Source organism: Mya arenaria, chromosome 8, assembly GCF_026914265.1.
Source record: "Mya arenaria isolate MELC-2E11 chromosome 8, ASM2691426v1".
Taxonomy (NCBI): Eukaryota; Metazoa; Mollusca; class Bivalvia; order Myida; family Myidae; genus Mya; species Mya arenaria.
Genome location: NC_069129.1, coordinates 41650870 through 41668557, shown reverse-complemented (window position 1 = coordinate 41668557; position 17688 = coordinate 41650870). Strand labels below are relative to the sequence as shown.

General features: G+C 37.5%; 1 protein-coding gene across 8 annotated transcripts in view; it reads left to right on the top strand.

Moving 5' to 3' along the window:
- The window catches only part of LOC128242565 (uncharacterized), a 50958-nt gene extending 33895 nt beyond the window's left edge, over positions 1 to 17063 (top strand). For 4 of the 8 annotated variants that reach the window (XM_052959760.1, XM_052959762.1, XM_052959763.1 and 1 more), the window contains one exon: positions 5916 to 17063. In XM_052959760.1, the coding sequence (XP_052815720.1) occupies positions 5945 to 13906 (7962 nt within the window). In that variant the 5' untranslated portion in view covers positions 5916 to 5944 and the 3' untranslated portion in view covers positions 13907 to 17063. Of the gene's footprint in view, positions 1 to 3831; positions 4039 to 4654; positions 4670 to 4741; positions 4792 to 4829; positions 5188 to 5915 lie in introns of those variants that run through there. The other 4 variants (XM_052959759.1, XM_052959765.1, XM_052959764.1 and 1 more) reach the window with 4 other exon arrangements.
- The last annotated feature ends 625 nt before the right edge of the window (positions 17064 to 17688 follow it).

Sequence of the window (17688 nt, the reverse complement as noted above, 5' to 3'; positions counted from 1 at the left end):
TGGGCTGAAAGCTGCGTAGCAAGACATACTTGGCATGCTTCCTTGTTTTATCATCGTAATGCGGAATCCAAAAACTGATATCATCAAACATCTTGTCTCTAAGGCTTTTAGCGTACCTTGTTTGGTAAAAGAAGTTACAGAATATTTCTCCTAGGAGTATAAAGAATCTTGAATTGGTTTCGTTACAAACTTCCCTCCAAAGTTTTTTCCTCCCACAGAGCTTATCTTCTGGCCTCTCAAAATTGGAATTTAAGATTCAGAAGTTTTCAAAGAGATTATAAATGATCATGTTTGTACTGCAGACTATTTTAAACGTATTTTTTTTTTTTAAACTCTTCTTACTTTCTAAATTTCACAATTAAATTATGTTTTATTTTATTTAAAACAAGACAATTTAGAATCAAAGTTAATGTTATATTTTACTGTTGTTGGCGTAATATTTTTTACATGTTCAAAGAAAGAATTCTTTTCTTTATAATTGTGACGCATATTGCCTGTCAAACAAGATACTTCACTTAAAACATAATGTATGGCCACAATAATTCTACGCCTTGCCAGTGAAAGGAATAAATTGAGAGAAAAGCGCCTCGAGGCATTGATGTATTTAGACGTAGACAATTATTTTCCTGAAGTAGCGAACATTAAGGCAATGTCTCGGGACTGTCATTTTCTACAACACCGTTTACCTGTGCTGTCATTAAGTTTGCCAATCCCACAATCCTTTAGTCCCATGTCGTCTCGTACAAGACGATTTCTTCCGACCCTGCAGGCAATCCTTACCTGTCACATAATGTGTCATTGGCAATGATGGGACGGGGAACTTGGAATAATATTAGATGACCATAGGCATTTATGGCGGCCAAAAATGAATGACTTGCACGATTTTGTGTTATGGGGATTCTTGGCCTTTATAGAAATATATTCCTTTTTTTGGCATTAACACTTTTGTCCCATTAAGTATTAAAAGTATTGCTCCAAAGATTGTAATTAAGCGAAATTTCATACAAGGGTTGCTGTATTTTTCTAGATCATTGTAAAGATAAGGTGAAATGATCCCTCGGATTTTTAAGAACAGTATGGGGTATCACGTGTAATTACATGCGTCTTTGGCAACAATAACTCTAGATCTCATTCCATTATTCACCTCCGATGCTTGAGTGGCCATCTATTAAATAAAAAGTAGCAGGAACAGAAAATGGAAACATTAGAAACCTTAAACCCCCCAAGGGCACCTCAGTAATTTTGGCAGTGAAGGTCCACGATGCTATTTATTATTGTCCCAGCTTGACAGAATAATGGAATTTCAGACAGGTCGTTTAGATTTACAATGACAGATAGTGGCCACGTTAAATGACCAATGTCCCACAGGTGACATGTACATTGGTTGGACATTCTACCTGTCCATAATATACAGGAGGTGCTCTGAGCTAGCTGAAGAAGAGGCCTTTCTTTAAAATGGTTTCTATTCCTTATTGATGCTCTTTTATTTAGACAATTAAGATTTTCTGCATATAATTGTATTGTTGCTGTAAATGTCTCAGGTTTTGGTGACTGACCTTGTTTTTCAAGTTCGTGCTGTGTTAAAGTTTAAAATAACAGCGTTACTTCCAAATGATGCTTTTGATACATATTCTACAAACTTAGCAGGCTATTGTTAAGGAAATGAATCTAGATGTTTATATTTGATCCAGTAGAAACCATTCGGCCACCCAGTTACATAAATGGAAGCTTTCAATTTTAGCGACCACTGCCAAATTTGCTGCTGGCATTTTATGGTTTTACATCTAATTGCACTCGAGCACCTTACAGAAATTACAAAGAACCGATTTATAAATATCAATTTCTTGTACCTGATATCAGAAAACAATTAAGCCACCTTCTTTTAACGTTGAAGACTGAAATTGAAAACCGGTTTCATGACGGTAGAATATTTTTCATTTCGTTCTGATCATAAATTCCACATTTGGGGTTGAATTAGCTCTTTTAGGAATGTATGGTCTTCGAGCCTTGAAACGTAAAACTTGAAAACTCAGTCAGAGCGAACACAAATGTTCACTGTTTTTTTGAAAAGATGTATTGTATAGCTGCCGTGATGGTATTGATGTGGAATAATTCATGCTTACAATGGCCGAGCCTTAATTCGGGGATGAATAACCAATGGGGACGCTTTCTGTCACAGATTAAAGTGCCAAAGTTTCCATCGACATGCACTGTAGCAGTGCTGTATTCAAATTCGTGTTTCTACAGTGCCTGACTGGGTTTGGTTTAAAGGATAAGACCCAATATTTTAAGACCCTCCAATGCAGAGGAATTACCCCCATGGCATTTTGTATTGGATGGTGACACTTGATGCATCCGCTATCGGCTTTCAGAGTTACCGCTGAATTCTAAAGTTTGATGCTTTTAAAGGATTCTTATGCAGAAATTATTGGACTATATATGGCAAGTTTTTGTTTTATTTGGTAATAATTATGCAAATGGATGAGTTTATTAAAGAACATTCTACGCAGGCTTAAAAATAAATTTCAAGAAAGATAATGCAACGAATGCTGTTAACTAGCCTCTATAGATTAGTTTTCTCAATATGAAGTTAAACATATTTTATAAAAACAGTTTATAGAATCAGTACCATCGAGGGAGCCCATTATATTTAGTTCTAGATTAGATTGTAGCAGTCAAAGGTAATGTCTAAATGATAATGATTCTGATAATGCATTTGTATAAACCTGTTAACATTATTATCTCCCTGATTTTCAGACCTAGCCCTGTACTTTGAACATTTAAGGTGTTTAAAGCCCATCATTTCTTAGCCTCTCTTTAACCTATTTATCAATTGAAGTATAGTATTTCATTTACATGAACTTACAAAAAGTGATGAGGCTTTAATAAGATATTTTATTTATACAACGATTAGTATTCTAACCCGCAGAAAACTCGTACATTTTCATCCTAATCAGTCTCTTTAGTGGAAATGATGTTTTTGTTGTAGATTTAGAAAGTTACGAAAAAAACTTAAGTATGCTTAATTTCCATATACAGACTCATTTAAGTAATAAACAGCAACGCGCGCTCACATCTCTATTAGTTCATTCTTTTCTGACGATATTTGCATGCCCGAGTTCACAAGATGAAGATAAAAGTCGTGATTTGGCAGTGTTTAAACGATTCCTGAACGCAGATCTTGCCTGAGGCTAGCTCGGTTTTGCAATCATCGCCTATATCTCTAGCCAGCTTTAATGTTCTTAAATTGATGGCCACGATTCTTTAAAAGTGGAGTCGGAAAGTCGTACAATTTGTCTTTTAAAGGCAAAGAAATGTAAACATGGATGATATTTACCAGAGCGATCTGTTTTCAGGCATGGAGCAATGATTTTTATTAACAAATCAACAAGTTTTGATATTAGAATACATGTACCTGTTGATTGGCAATTAATGTCTGTACCTTCCTGAATTATATAATAGATAATGTTTTTAGGATTAGAGGAAAAGATTTTCAAGTGCAACCGCAAATAACATGTATAGGTGAATGTTAAACATGCTTTTTCTGCTAGTTAACAATTGTTACTAAAATCCGCAAACTGTCGTCTAAGATAACATCTCTATTATCTTCCATCCGTCAACTATAAAAACATCGGCTGCTTTTGGCACAGATTTCTTTTGTCAGCCGAAGTTTACCTAAATAGTCAAGTTTGAAAGATGGCTCCTTAACTGATGGAATTTTATCACTGTGGTTGCAAGAAAGAATCAGAATAGCAAGCCTGTGTTTCGAAGCAAGTAAAGCGTGACCGAATCCATCTTTACAGAAGAAACGAGATGTCACCAGTTATAGAATACTTATTGCTTCAGGGGACATTCATTTATTTCTGTGTTCTCCATAGGAACGTATAGGACAATTTCTTATTGACAGTTAGCGAGAAAAAAATATACTTCAGAGAATGGATGTTATTGTTGGCTCGTTATGGGAGGGCGTTGCCATTTACTGAAGGTGTTTGTGAAGTTTTGAGGAAATTTAGAACATTGTCACTTCTTTTCTCACAGGTATTCTATTTTTGTGTTGCTTAGTGGTCATTTCTATTAATTTCATTTTATCTGTTTTGTCTTCATTGTGTTAAAGGTATCAGTTGTGGAATGTGGTTTTCAATTATCTGATTGTTCTATGAACATAAGTACAATGACAAGGGGAGTAAATAATATTATTATAGTAATTATATAATAGTAAAATATATTAGTAAATTTATTTTTATTGAGAATTCTTATTAAAGATCAATATAACATAACTTGTTTCTATATGATGCTTTAAAGTGTGAAATAATTTAAGTGGTACACTAAGACGGCCCATATGTTTTTACTGAAAACTTCTTAATGCATCGCCAGAGGAACGTATTTTACGATATCCTTTTAGATGGCTGTGATAGAGCGCCTGGCATATCGCGCATGAATAATTATTGTTGACAAAAATGATGTACGTAGAAAGGTGCTTCTACGCTCTAATGATCTTACATATCACGAAAATTAGAACCAATTTCATAGAGTCACTGATTTATGAAAAGGCGTTGATTGCCACTGGTGACTAAGCGTGGAAAACAAAATTACACTCCCTTTTTACGTCTGATGGAAAGCATGCCTTATTTTTAAGCTCGTTCAGATTTTTTTGGATACACATCTACAGGTAAAATCAATTAAGTCGGAGAGAACTTTTTGGTGACAGTTTAAAGGTAGTAGCAACAGGCTGGAGGGCTATTGGGTAAATGCTGGGCCATGATTGGTCGAATTTGACAGTTCTGTAAAAAGGTTGTCTGCTACAGTCATTTATGATTGGATGAATTTCATTTCACAATATACTGGTGCAGAAAGCGAATATTGGAGCATATTGTTTTTATCATTGAGAATTTGATTAGTAGGAGAAGTGTGATTGGACTGCTTGCTAAGTGATGGGGAGTTTGACATGTGATAGAAAGTTACCACTGTGTTGATAGTAATTAGATAAGAGATATTAAGAGGGATACTTAAAACTTGTCAAAATTTAATGACAGTCAACAATTGATGATCATTAGTTACTGAGTGAGACTCTGTTATGGACACTTAGTAATATTTATTATACTGGAATATTTATATACCATTGGAATTTTGTGATCAGTCATATTACTATAATAATTCACCATTGGAATATTATAAATCATAAATATGGTAAGATAGTTCAAGAATTTAATTAATAAATTATTTATATACCAATAAAGGGTTTAATAAAGAACTTAAAAAGAAAGATGAAAGTAAAATTGAAAGTAGTTAAATGCATCTATATTTGATTGACTTATTAACTTGAAGGTTTATGTTCTTATTTTTAATTTGTTTGCTTTTTTCTATTTATTTTTTTTTAAATAGATAAAGTGAATAAACTTTAATAATCAATTCATTCATTAATATTTATTGTATTGTTAAAATATAGATACATATTTGAAAATATATTTCAAAGGAAATTATGAGGTATGGATAAAGGGGGCTAACTAGAAGATAGTTGAAATTTATAAATAGTAGATACAGAGTTGTCTTTCTTTTTTCTTCTCAGAAGCAAAGCTTTAAAGTTTAAAAGTTTATGAAACCCAAAAAGTATTTGAATATTGAAAGCAATTAGAATTGATACAATTTCTCAAGTACAAAAAAGTGCAATGGAATTAACACTGGCTTCAGTATTTTTTTTTATTTTTTTTCAAAGACATACTTAAACATTTAAATAAATTCAATAAATTAATTTAATAAGAAATATACAAGTGACTAATTGCAATATTCTGAACTGAAAATATCTTTATTCATTTAAGATATATTAATGATAATTATGCATACTTAAAAGTTTAACTTAATTCTCAAAATGTTTATCTTTTGCATGATTCCTAAAATGCCTCTTTATTTGTTTTCAGGCGGGGCCTAGCTGTATAATCATCGCAACATGTCTGATGGTGCCACAAAACTTGATGATGATGGCAGTGTGCAGTCAGGCATAAAACGAGCAGGACGCACCAGAATCTGCAAACAGTGCAAATACACCACTACTGATGTGCGTGAATTTTCTAATCATCGACTTCACGCTCATGCTGATGAAAATAACGACGAAAGTAAGACTGTGACTCGTAAAACCAATTTGAGGAGAAAATCGTCTGCTGCAAGTGAAAAATCTATCGTGACACCTACCGAAGTTGACTTTGAAAAGGATTTATTGAAAGAGGATAATAAATCCACAAAAACTGACTTTGACATATCAGTTGAACAAAAACAAACAATGGCTAGTGAACAAATTTCACCAGAATTACTGAGCAGTTTAGCGTTAGCTCCACGAAAGACCTCTGTAAATGACTCGAATAATGAGTCAATGGAGCGAGCCACTATTGAGAATATGAATGGAGTTGGAGAAGAAGTCTTGATGGAGAAAGACGATGATCAAGACGATGAGCCTAGACTCATTATTGCAGACGCAAGTGAAAATGGTGACATTGCCGAAAGTGAACTGAACAATTCAGATGGACTTGCCCCTAGTCGTAGTGGAAATATTCAAAACAGAAATTACCTCTGCGGAAATTGTGATTATAGCACTACTAGTGCTAAAACATTTCTTCACCATCAGCGTGATGTTCACAATTCTGGAATAGCTATTTACGAATGTGACTTTTGTGACTACGCCACAAAATATAAGCAGAAACTTCCACGTCATCGCCGCCTGCATTTCTTTGGCAAAGATGGCTTACAGGAGTCTGACTTAGAAAGCAGTCTAACTGATAGAGAACTTAGAGAACATATGAACAATACTAGTGTTAACATGGAACTGTTGAATGGTGAAGAAGACTTAGATGATGATGCTGAGATGTATGATGAAGATGATGAGGATATGGTTACATTGTCATCTCGTGAAGAACAGGTTGCAACCCCTGGTGGGTCCATTGTGGGTGATGTTAAGAAAAAGAGGATCAGACAGGAAGTTGATCCATTAAAATACTATGAAGTTGTTGACGACGTTGGCGTGAAGTATGCCTGTTCTAAATGTGGCAATGTGTACAAATGGCGAAAGTCCTTGAACAAACACTGGAAAGAGAAGCATTGTGGGGAGACGCCAGATCTCACAAAACCTCCTGCAACTCTGCAGAATTACACACTATATTCCCGCTACAAGGCCAAGTATGGGGGCCAGCCACCCCCACCTGCAGCCCCAAATGTTGTGTATGGGGCAGCAGCAGCACCCCCTGCCAACCAGATCAAACACCGGGGAACACCAACATCCAGTCACAGTGGTTCGAGTCGCCTTGACGAGGATCAACTCCAATCATTTCAGTCAGTCTCTAGTCTGTCCAATGTTGTCATGCCTCGAAAGATTGGTCCATTCATTGGAGGTACCAACTCCAACAACAATTCCATGTTCAACCCAGCAGTCACTCTTGCCAGTCTTGCCAAGGGCTCGCCAAGGACTGCTGAAAGCCACCACGATGTTCGACACATGATGCATGAATCCATGGAAGCCAGCCGAGAGAAGGCGAAACTCATCGAAAGAGCTCGAGAGATGTTTAGCCAGCAAAGTAAATCAATGACAGCAGGAGATGCCCAACAGATGGAACCCCTAGATTTTTCCAAGAAGTCATCAGACTCCAGCAGCAAATCCGAGACAAGCGCTAGGTCTGAGCATTCCTGGGGCGATAACAATAGTGAGAGCGACAGTCTAACAGAGATGCCTATATCAATGATGGTATCTCAGGCCAACAATCAGATTGCTGCTGCCATGAAGCAAAGCCAAGCTATGGAAGTTGATTCTTCAGTTCTGCAATGTGGAAAGTGCAACTTCACTGCTAAGACACTCACTGATTATAGTTCACACATGACCCTGCATCTGAACAAACGTGCATTCAAGTGTGCTGAATGCCATGCTCATTTTACGGGTATTGAAGAGCTGAACCAGCATTTCCTTGACAGCCATTCTGAGAAGATTCAGGAACACAAGGAAGCCATTCAGAAGATTCCCCATGGACTACAGCAGACATACCATTTGCTGAGAATGCCACTAGACTCCATCTCCAATCTTTCTTCACAAGAACTGGCATCCAATGAACCGAAGCAGCTTAAATGCAACATGTGCAGCTTTGTCGCTAAATGGCCAGCAGAGCTTCAGAAGCACGCTGTCTCACACTCAGAAGAGCGTCCGTTTGTTTGCATGGTCTGCGGGTCAACATACAAATGGAAATGGGACTTGGTAAAACACTTTGAGAAAAGCCACAGTTCCCTACCTAATCCCTACAAGCGGCGCGAAGGCGGTGGGGTAATGGCTGCCAACTCACCAGCCACCCCTCCCCCAGATATGATGTCTACCCCAAAGCAGGAACCACCCATGATGATTGACATAGCTGCAATGCAGGCTGGGTATGCTGATAATGAAATGCCCCCTGCTAAGAAACGCCGTCTCTCAGAGTCTGAGATGCAACAAGGTACTGAACATTACTTCAGAGAACTTGTGGAGAGGCAGATGCAAGCTAGGCATGAACTTGGTCAGCTTGAGCTACCTCCTCATCTTAAAATGCATATGCAAAACAGAGGTGCGTTTTCCGACCCCATGCCCAAGCTGAGGAATGAAGTGATGAGAGATGAGCTTGAAAACCAGACGCCTAAGAGGAATGTTCATGAAGCCCTGAAACAGAGACTTAACAACGGCAACAACAAGATGGACATTATAACTCCTTCCCCGCCTTCTTCACTCAAAGTTGAAAAGAAGACTGACAGTAAGGGCAACGAGGTGATGCTGCCGTATAAATGTACAGTTTGCGAGTATCGAGCCAGGTGGCCATCTGAGATCTCCCAGCACATGAAGAACCATTCTAATGAGAAGCCATTCCATTGCCCACGCTGTAGCTACAAGAGCAAGTGGAAGTGGGATGTTGTTAAACACCTTCGTCGATGCGGGGGCGGGACTGTGCATGATGTCATCGACACAACCAAGGTCAAGAAGATGGCTCCACCCAATGTTATGGTTATGCCCGCCTCTTCTGGCCACCAGCAGCAAAGTCCATCAATGAATTCTCACTCAATGAAGAAGCCAAGTCCAAACCAGCCAGTCTTCCCAACATACAGCATGAATCTGCCCATATCTCTACCATCTTCAGTCAGCAAGAGCCTTGCAGCAAACTTTAGCATGGTCAAGAATGGCCTGGACAATAGAGAGAATATGGACATCGATGGCAATAACAGGTCGGCCTTCCGCAGTCTCACCTCTCCCAGTATTCATGGCTGCCCTGAGTGTCCATTTGTTGGCAACAGTCCAACAGAACTGAAGCGCCACGCCTTGCTTCACTCCGAGGCGAAGCCATTTAGCTGCCACACATGTGGTTATAGCACACGCTGGAAATGTGACCTAAAAAAGCATATGAAGAATTACGGCCATGCCAATACCACAATAACACTTGACAGTGGTGACGATGAGATGGAAAACAACCATGACGAATTCACAGAGATGTCCGATTTAGACAGTGATGAGGACCAGTCCACCCTATACATGTGTCCTCAATGCCCATACAATTCATACAAGAAAAAGGCGTATGAGCATCACCTCAAAATCCACGGCGGATGGAACAGTATGAATGATGATACCCCTGATAAGATGTCAAAGCAGAAAGAAAGTTCTTCCAAGTATAAGTGCTCTAAATGCAGTTTTCATGGCAATGACTTGTCGTCATTCCTCCAGCACAAGCGATCTCACCAGGCTGAAGAAAATGAAGCTCAAGACAGGAGCGTTACACCAGTCAGTGATGTTTCAAACAGAACTATTCAGTTGAAACATCGCAGAAAGCCAGTGAAGCAGTTGAAATGTAGCCAGTGTCCCTATGTCTGTTTCAAACAAGCCAGTCTAGACATTCACGATGCCATGCATATCATCCGAGGCTCAGAGACCTGTCTGTGTCTTTATTGCACTTATAATGTGTTCAACAAGTCCCTGCTCTTGAAGCATATGAGACTACATCCAGAGTACAACCCAGCTGAGTGTTCCGAAGCTGAGGGCAAGGTCACTGCTGCTGAACTGATGGAGATGGAAGACCTCGAAGAAAAGGAGATCAACGGTGATGATTCTGAAAGCTCTGACGAGAATAACTTTGGTGACTCTCAGAATGAAGATGACATCCTGGATTTCTCAGCAAATGCTTCACGAACATCTACACCCGTCAGTTTACCTAATGGTAGTGGTAACGGTAAGCAACAACCTTCACCTACCAATAACAATTCCATCCTCAGCAACATGAATAACAATGAGAAGACTAGTCCCAGTTCAGGCATGAATCTGCCCTGTGAGTGGTGTTCAGCAACATTCCCGAATGTGGTTGCACTTTATCACCACAGTCAGAGCTTGCACCCGAACCAGTTGCAAGCCCAAGAGGCTGGTGATGTCGCAGCCCGACAGGCTCCCAGCAAGGAGTCCCCGCTGGAACAGATTGTAAGGGAGAGGCAGCGGGAGTACCAGGTGTACCATCAGTTTATGGCCCGTCAACAGCCCCAGATTGCCCTCCAGATCCAGAGCCAGCTGCAGTCTGGAGCCCAGGGCTCTTCTGATCTCCTCCGCAAGCTGGTCCCCCTCGCCCCCAAGCCCCAGACGTCCACCACACAAAGCCCTGGAGGACAGACGCAGCCACTGGATGTCAACATTCCGATGGATGTCTCGAGCCAAGGTGAGCAGCTTTCACCTAATCAACTAGCAGCTCTTCGAGCAAGAAAAAGTGTCAGTCTTCAGAAGAAAGCTAGATCATTTCAATGTACAAAATGCACATTTACAGCTCCAAATGCAGTCACTTATCTTCGTCATATTGAACGCCATGGTAGCAACTGTAAACATACCTGTCTTTACTGTGATTACAGCATAGATCGCCTGAACCTGTTGTACCAGCACATGAAGGGAACGCACCCATCCAAGTGGTCTGGCACTACCGAGGAGAAGATCAGTCTGAGTGTAAACGCAGAGGACGGCAACAATAACTTCATTGAGGAAGCTGAGGACAATGCTGCAGAAGATCCGGACGCTGATGCCAGTGCAGAATATCTCAATGGCAGAGAGGCTGCTATCACTGAAGGTGGCGCACTGTTCGATTTCCAGACACAAGGGCTCAAGCCGACCTTGGTGTTACTAGATGAGACCACTTGGAGAGGTGTGCAAATTCAGGTGTGTAGTCTCGATGGTAGGAGACATTTCAAGTGCCTTAAGTGTATGTACATAAATTCAAATGCAGCAAACACTGCCAACCATTCCCAGCAGCATGGACTGAATCGAAAATTTAAGTGTCACCAATGTGACTACAGTGTGGACAACCCAAAGCACATGCAGCATCATTTGGAGAGCATTCACCCACGTGAGCCCAACTTTTCAATGGTGAATCCCCAGCGAAATACGGTTCTTGTTGATGATTTCCCAGAAGAAATAAACAACAAAAGTGAGTCAGGCAAGACTTCTACCAAGCAAAGCATAGAAACAAGTCCCTATCCTCTGCATTCCTGCCCCAAATGTCCATACAAGACTACAGAGAATGCCAAACTGCAGATACACATTGAGCGGCATTCTGGTCAGGGCCGATATGAATGCCAGCTGTGCGATTATGCTGTCGATGAGTATTCACATCTCCGTCATCACGCCAGGCTTCACAACAAGCTTTTATTGTCACCAGGTCAGTTGGTCGATTCTTCACACTCTGGAAGTATGTATTCTTATGAAGATCAGGAATTTGCTAAAAGATGGAGCGCTAACAACCCCATTGAAAAGGCATCCAGAAACGAGGTGTGTTTTAAATGTAGACGTTGTCCATATTTCACTACCAAGAAAGCTGCCATTCTAAAGCATCGTCTACATCATATTAACAAAGGTCCATTTGCCTGCCAGAAATGTTCCTTCAGTACAAACCTCACAATTCAGCTTGAAGAGCATGTTAAATGCCATGAAAACATTCAACAGCCTCAGCCAGGAAATTCTATTGAGTTTCTGCTCGATCCATTTAGTGAGATGTACAAAGTACTGGAGAAATTCCCTGATGATTTAGATGCACCTGAATTTGAAGGAGAAGACAATATGGATGAAATGGAAGAACTGATGGATGATGAAAGCTTGGAAGATGACGTTGAAGCAGCTATGATGGAAGAAGAATTAAGGGAAACGATAAGGTCAGATGGGGATGTTAGATCAGGCGTTGAAAGGAATCTTAACAATGATGGTTCCTTCGACAATGAGCTTCAGTTCCGAAACTACAAGTGTCAAGACTGTCCCTACAGCAGTAACAGCAATTCTGAGTACACAAAACATTTACGACTTCACGGTGGCGATAAGAAATTCAAATGCGACTACTGCACATACAGTCTGGATCGCGTTAATCTCATCTCTCAACATCGGAAACTGCATTTCCAAGAAAAGGATTTTGAAACAGCACCGTTGATGTCAAAACTACTAAATAATTGTCATGAAGAGTTTACAGCAATGTTTGCCAAGGTTGGCAATGAGATTGCCTATCCACCCGCAGAAAGTAACTCAAAGGTTGATGACAATTTGGATTTGTATATGTACCAAAAGCTTGGTGATGAGAAGAATAGGTACGCCTGTAACAAGTGCCCCTACCGATGTCAGGCCTTGAAGAGTTTCAAGTGTCACATGCAAATGCATGGGCTAAACAGGAAGTACCGATGTGACTACTGCGACTGGAGTGCAGAGAGACTCAATCTCATGATTCAGCACCGCAGGGTTCATTCAGGGGAGAAGGGCTTCCACGCAACACTGGGAGAGATTAACTTCCTTAACCGGGAATTCGTACTTGAAGGTGACAGTAATGCTGAATCTGTTGTTGGTGTGGCTCTGGCTGATTATCCGGAAGCACCAGTCATGATGTGTGATCCAAAGTCTTCACCAAAAAAAAATGAGCTGGGGCAGAAAATATACTACTGCAAGCTTTGTCCATTCAACTCAGAAAATTTGAATACTTTTTCATATCATAAACGACTGCATTGTCTTCAGGCAAAGTACAGCTGCTCTGAATGCTCATTCAGCATTGACAACATTACCTCATTAAAGGAGCATATCAGTCTTCACAAGAAAGAACGAGAACTTATCTTGGCTTCCATCAATGAAGGGGGAAATAAATTGAGGTGTCCCAAGTGTCCATACAACACGTCAAACAAAAATCTTCTTGTCAGTCACACCGCGATGCATGCCTCTGGCAGAAAACATGAATGTAGCGAGTGTGACTTTAGTACTGACAATTCAGCTCTTCTGACACTTCATTTGAAGGTGCACAAGGGAGGTTACTCTGAAAAAGACTCGTTAGAGGAAGTGGAATTACTCATGAAGCAAGGTCCAGATGTAATCGGTCCCCAGTTTTATCTGTCCAGCGCTGGTTCCCTGGATTTGGACAGCGAATGCAGCAACAGTTCTGATCCAGATCACAAGTGCGATAAATGTCCGTACAGTACGCCATCAAAAGACGAACTCGGGAGTCACAACCTTGGTCATGACTCTAGCAGCAAGCATTCCTGCATGTACTGTACCTTCAGCTGTGCGAAAGACGACGATCTTTTAACTCACGTGCAGGTTCACTTCCCCTGCACTGCTGTGGACAAGGAACTTTTGCGATCTTTAAAACGACAAAGCTACAAACGAAACATCATGAAAGAACTTTCCAATAATGATGACAAAACAAACAAAAGTGAAAACATCGGGGATGAAGAACCAGATTCCACAACTGTTAATGAAACATTGAGCACTGAGGTTGAGAACGTTGGGGAAGTCGTAAAAACCACCGAGGGTCGTGACATCGAGAAAACAAAGGTTTATGTGTGCCAGTACTGCGAACGGGAATATGATGACAAGGCTAGCATGCTGCAGCATGAGAAACACCATCTCGTGGGGTCAAAATTTTAGATCAAACATTCTACCAGTTCGTAGAAATATTTAGACTATAAATAGACAAAATAAGCTTTTATGATAATTCTGATTAATTACCGATTGATGGTTAGTTTTATATCATAATATTTTTATGTTGTTAAAAGACTAGTGCTACTGATTTTAACAAAACACATAGTGCTTTGAGTAAATTGAGGAAAATGAGCAAATAACAGAGTTTTAAAGGTCTCTGAAAACTGTGATAAAATATATATGTTAGGGGACCTATGTCCAACATCTTCCAAGTGAAATCAGGGACCAGTATATAAAAGGGGCCATACAATGTTTATTCTTGTAAATGTTGTGTAACTGTATATCATTCCATTGATTTTGTATAAGCGTTCACAATAATTTTATACACACTTTTTGAACAAGTCTTCCATTTTGGAAAAAAATGTGTTCAATTCTATTTGTGCCTTAAAATATTTACATTTGTTGTAAGAACTCGTTTTGTAAAATGACGTTTTTATTGAACAAATTAAAAAGTAACAATTTGAAAGTATTTTGACATTTTACCATTAGTATAGGTTTTGACTTTGTATTTTAACTAAGGATACAACTGTTTTATTTATCATATTATAATGATTGTTGTATATTTTGAATGTAACTGTGTATATAGTTAATAATGTCAGAAAACATATTCAATAATTAAACTATGACCATATCATGATTATTATGTACAAATATTTAAAAAGTGCAATTTTTCATAATACTGTTTCTCTAGTGAACAACCGATGTGTTCTGTAGCTACACATGTAGCTACACATGTTGTGTAGTTTGTATTTTTTGTTTACATAAATTATATGATGTGTAAAGATAATAATGTTATATTGAATAAATGATAGGATTTCGTTCAGTATGTATTATTTTTTATTTTTTCTTGGCATTTTAAGAAAAATGTGCAATTAACTGTGTTGTAAATATTGAATGAATGTTTTTAAATTGACTCGTTCACGTCTTATGGGGTTAGATGTTTCAAAACAAAATCGTCCTTTAAATAATAAACATCAAAAGTTTAATAAGAGCTTTATTGTTAAAATCTATTTCAAAATATGAGGGAAAAAAGTCTATTTTGCCAAAAAGTGTTTGTATGGCTATTGAAATTTGAATGAATTTAGACAAAAAAATGCAAATATCTATTCAAATGAGTGTTTGTTACTTGGGGGTTGGTGTTCGTTCATATAAGTTTGTGAATAAGGAATTTAAACAAATTTCAACATATTCTGTCAAAGAGTCAGTTTAAAACCTTCTTCAAATGGATAGCTATAAGTGTACTTTAGTTAGGTAAAATGTTTTGCCAAAATTGGACCAAATTGTGGAAAAAAACTAAATTAAAAGTTAAAAAAAGACATTGTACAAAATGAAATTCTCTTGAATTTTTTTTTATTTTTTTAAATTAGATGAAACTTATAGGTCAATTCCTGAATATAAAAAAAAATTTGATATGATTTAGATTTTTTCTGGAGAGTGGTCCAAATACGGAACATAGAAATCATTGTCTTCCATGATTTGTACAGAAAAATGTATATACATGTACATACATATATCTTCCATATATTTAGTTGCTAGTAGATTATTGAATAATGTCTGAATGTAAGCTATTATCTATTGCGCATATAGGAATTATTATCCTCAAAGGAAATACCGTTACTTAATAAGAAATGAAACTAACATTAATTGAAAAAAACATTGGAAATATTCCAATGAAACACATGTTGCCTAATACCATACCCACATGCATAGCAAGGCCCATAATACTTGCTTTAGTATTTGTTGAGTTTAGCCCCTCTATTACCGAAATTACTCATCTACTCAATAAATTAAAAACTTGGGCTAGTAAATAAGGAAGTAAAATTTATTTTTAAATCAATAAAAAATCTTTTAAGTACACGAGAAGTATAGATTTATTTATTTGTTTCTAAATAAGATTTATTAATTTGTTTTTAAATAGCTAAGTGACCTTTAGGGGATGTGACACATTTGTTTATGTTTTAGTTAAAATATTTCCTAGTAACTGCCTGAAGCATTATTTAAATTACATTGCCCTTTGAAACTTACCTAAGTAACGGTGTCTGGTAGTATGTTGCTTCATTAGTTCACATGAAAGTAGCTTCGATAATGTCATGTAATGATTTCTGGATAAGCAAAATTGATGTAATAATTTGAGACATGTTGTCTTCTTACATTTCAGTCATGCAGTCTTGCCGAAACTGTTGCGCATATTTGATTTTGCATTTTTCATGGTAATTTGCCATTTGAGGCATTAACTATTTGCCCTAACTGGCAAATAGACATGAAAAGAGCCAAATACCATAATAGTCTTTTGGTGTTTTTTTAAGAACTGTGTCAGTTATAAACCCTATATATTCGGCTGTTTAAGCCTTATGCATACAAAACATTCCAATATGAGGCCTTTGAGAACAACTTCGTTGTTCTGTTTATCGCCTTAACTGTTTTTTGTGTGTTTTTTTTTTATAATTATTGTCATCACATACTATGTCTGTTCCATTGTTTATAGTTAAAAATTGTTACAATGCACATTTTCACCTCAGAATGGAGTACATTGTTGGACTTTGTAACGGTGCTGTGGACCTACAAAGAAATAAACTGTTGTCTGTTTATATTTTCTTTATACATATATATATTACCATGTTATATACTGATAATTGAGTTTATGATCAAGATTATTATTTTGAATTACTAAGATAAGTCGATTATAAGTATCCTAGTACAATTAATTCAAATTTTTTGGGGAAATAATTATTCGATATAATTTTTTTTTGGAAATTTATAAAGTCTTAAGTTTTTTGGCTCTTTTTGGTTGCTTTTTAATGAGACATTTCAGTTCCCTTACACAAATTCTGTTTCGACTTTTTGCTTCTAAAACAAATTATGAACAGTGAATAAAATATATTTAAAATTTTGTTTCATAACTTCCTCATTTATTGCATTAACTTTGTAGAATATTTAACTAGTCTTAATTTTTCCTTTCATTTATGTTTCTTGTACAGTTCGACTTATTATGTTTCGTTTTATTTGCAAGTTTCAAAATGACATGAGATTTGTTTTGACTTGCGATCACTTTCATATATCTATGCAATATTATACCAATTGTCAATAATAAAAATAATATGTCGATCTTGTTCCTCTTTTATACACCTAAGGGTATCACCACACATATCCTACACCGTTTTTTCTGATTTGGTAGTAAAAAACTGTCACAACCTACAAATATTAATCATTTATTTGGAAACAAACACATTTATTGGTCATGAAAAGTACAGCTAACTGGAACACAAGTAGTGACTTTAAAGCTGCACTCTCACAGATTTGACCACTTTTTTATTTTCTGTCTTGGAAAAATCTCCACTTCTTAAAGATGTCTTATGCTGCTTTTTAGCAGGATGGTTGTTAAAAGTCTTAATGTTCTCAGAATAGTTGTGCAAATTCTTTGCCTTCGTTGTAACTCAAAAAAATGTCCACGAAACTTGGTACAAATGCTACCAGTGACAATAATTGTATGCATAATTATGTAGCAATCTTAAAAAATTGACGAATTAATCGAATTATATAAACAGATAAGGGTTGCCAGCTTGTTATTGCGCTCTGTGAAAAATGTGGTCAAATAAAAATTAAATAAAACACTGATTATGATGAGCAATGTCTGAAATATTTATAATGATGCTGAACTTAAGTAATTAGCAAGTTTAAAAATGAATGACAAATAAGCAAACAAGGGGAGCTAATAAATGTCTTCGGGC